This window comes from Etheostoma spectabile, unplaced genomic scaffold (assembly GCF_008692095.1).
Source record: "Etheostoma spectabile isolate EspeVRDwgs_2016 unplaced genomic scaffold, UIUC_Espe_1.0 scaffold172, whole genome shotgun sequence".
Taxonomy (NCBI): domain Eukaryota; kingdom Metazoa; phylum Chordata; class Actinopteri; order Perciformes; family Percidae; genus Etheostoma; species Etheostoma spectabile.
The window spans coordinates 1,276,454-1,278,728 of NW_022605573.1; the positions used below are offsets into that span (position 1 = coordinate 1,276,454).

At 41.6% G+C, this 2,275-nt stretch overlaps 1 protein-coding gene and 1 non-coding gene across 2 annotated transcripts in view; both read left to right on the forward strand.

Annotated features, from left to right (window-relative positions):
- Positions 1–2,275, forward strand: part of rps3 (ribosomal protein S3) — a 9,735-nt gene that overhangs the window by 3,965 nt on the left and 3,495 nt on the right. Inside the window, exon 4 of the mRNA XM_032510664.1 lies at positions 1,013–1,107. Coding sequence (XP_032366555.1) covers positions 1,013–1,107 — 95 coding nt within the window. The remainder of the gene's footprint in view (positions 1–1,012; positions 1,108–2,275) is intronic.
- On the forward strand, positions 642–791 carry LOC116685755 (small nucleolar RNA SNORD15). The gene has a single exon (XR_004331038.1). It is a non-coding gene; the product is annotated as a small nucleolar RNA SNORD15 (small nucleolar RNA).

Below are 2,275 nucleotides of genomic sequence, written 5' to 3' on the forward strand. Positions count from 1 at the left end.
CAGACTGGAATATGTCAACTTTTACTCAAAACTATTTCAAAAACAGTTTTTTTCCAAATGCTATAAAATTTAATAAGACCCAAAATTAATGAAAGTAGAGATTCGTACTTGCCAAAGAGCGTTGAATCAATCATGTTATTTTGGGGAATTAAAAAGAAGATTGATATAAGAAAACTGGTCAATTTGACCAAAGGACCACATGAGGGTTAACTACCATCTACACATTGTCAAGCCTACATAAACAATATTAGATATTTGTTTTAATGCAGATGGAGAGAAGTTGTACAGTTGTATTTTTAACAGTGTTCGGCTGAAATAGATAAATAATAATGGGTAATCGTTGTCAAAGTTGTTCCTTGAGTAAAGGCAGGAAACCTCTGTATTGTAAACGAAAAAACCTTTTTCACGCTGCAAGATTTCATCTGGTCTTTAACAGTCATTCACACAGATCTGGATTTTATTGGACACTTTAAAGTAAATTGTAGCTCAGCCAGACCAAAGCTGAAAACTGGACTGAACTCACCACTTGTCTACAATTATTAGGTTGTAACAGCGTCCAAATATTAAGACTTTTGGTCGAGGTTCAGATTATTTGGAAAATAAAACTAACGCGAAAGGCTTCAGAATCTGGATTTGACCTCCTTCAGTGATGATACGATGACGAGTCGGAACAGGACTCATCCTGGTTCTGGTGGTTACTGGTTCAGGTCCACGTTCTGTGGTTCTGCTCCGGTTCCCCAGACCAGCGAGTCCTTTTCACGTGAAGACACCGAGGCATTTGTCTGAGAAGGGTCGAAACGTTGAAATCTCTGACGACAGCAGCAGTATCGCAATTTCTGTGCATGTGAAGTCGAGGAAACTGCAAATTCCTCTGTATTTAATCAAAACTTACAAGTACTCTAACTTACAAGTACTCTAACCCAACGCTGAGTTTCAAAAGTATTTAGTCTGTAAGCAGCAGGTTTATAGTGGCAGCACGTTTGACCTTTGACCTCTGTCCCCTCTCTGTTAGCTGTACGCCGAGAAGGTCGCCACCCGCGGTCTGTGCGCCATCGCTCAGGCGGAGTCTCTGCGCTACAAGCTGCTCGGAGGCCTGGCTGTGCGTAGGTAAGAGTTTACACCTGCATAACCTTTCCAAATATTCTTTATCTATTTAAAGAATGTGTGTAGTGGTAAATTGTCGTTGGATTGAACAAAACAAACTAAAAACTCAATGTGCAACGGCCACTGAGGCACCGAAGGAGTGAAACTTACGCAGAGGTTAAAACTTTCATTGTCCAGGCAGAGATGCATTCTGGGAGGTTTATTCATCCAATTTCTTGGTTTCACAAACATTTCACAAGAAGGATCAATATGGCGTCTCCAGGCTCTGCTACTCTGTGACGCTGTGACATCAGCCCTCCCCGGTGTCCACCTCCCACACACCTGTTCACCTGTATTTGTAGACTACACCTGGTGGCTAAAGCTGCCTGGTACCTTCAAAACAAAAGCACTGAAAATAACTCAAATACTAAAGATAAACAAATTTATGTAGCTGTTTAATTCAAGCCAAACTGAAATTAAATAAATCAAATAATTAACTATATATATATATATATATATATATATATATATATGACCTTCGATACTTTAACACTGACCAAAACACCTTCTCGTTAAATGCATGTGGAGTAATTCTCATCTGTTGGTGAGCAAATAACGGTACGTGTCCACAATAATGCTTCATTTCCATGCTTCCCCTTTAATATTTCAGTAAGTGGCCGGGCAATGCATTCTGGGAGCGTCGCTGGCATCTTAGAGAGGTGGGGCGTCAAGTTGCGTGCTCAAAAACCTGCATGAAGTTGAATCCAGGCTACGTTATGCAAATCAGGGGCGTCGTGCTCAACTCGCTGTCTCTCACTCTAGAAAATGTCTGTTTTCATCTCTAATGAGTGGGATTTGGCAGATTATTTCTCAATAAGTTCGTCAAACACATTTCAGTGAACTTTTTTAGGAAAATAACTTTGCGAATGCGCCACAATTATGGTCTGTTGACCATGATCTGTGAGCAGAAAGGAAAGCAGTCGTCCAATCAGGTGCAGCCATCGCGGTTGTAGGAGGCTGGAGCCTGCACTAGTCAGTGGTCGGCAAAGAGAAATTGGGAACTGCTGGTGGCGAGGGGACAATCCCTGCCGTCATAAAGACGCCACAGATTTACATGACCGTAGGCATGCAGCATATTTCTACCAAGCTCTGATAATGCTGGTGTTTGGCTGTCTGCACGTAGCACAGACAT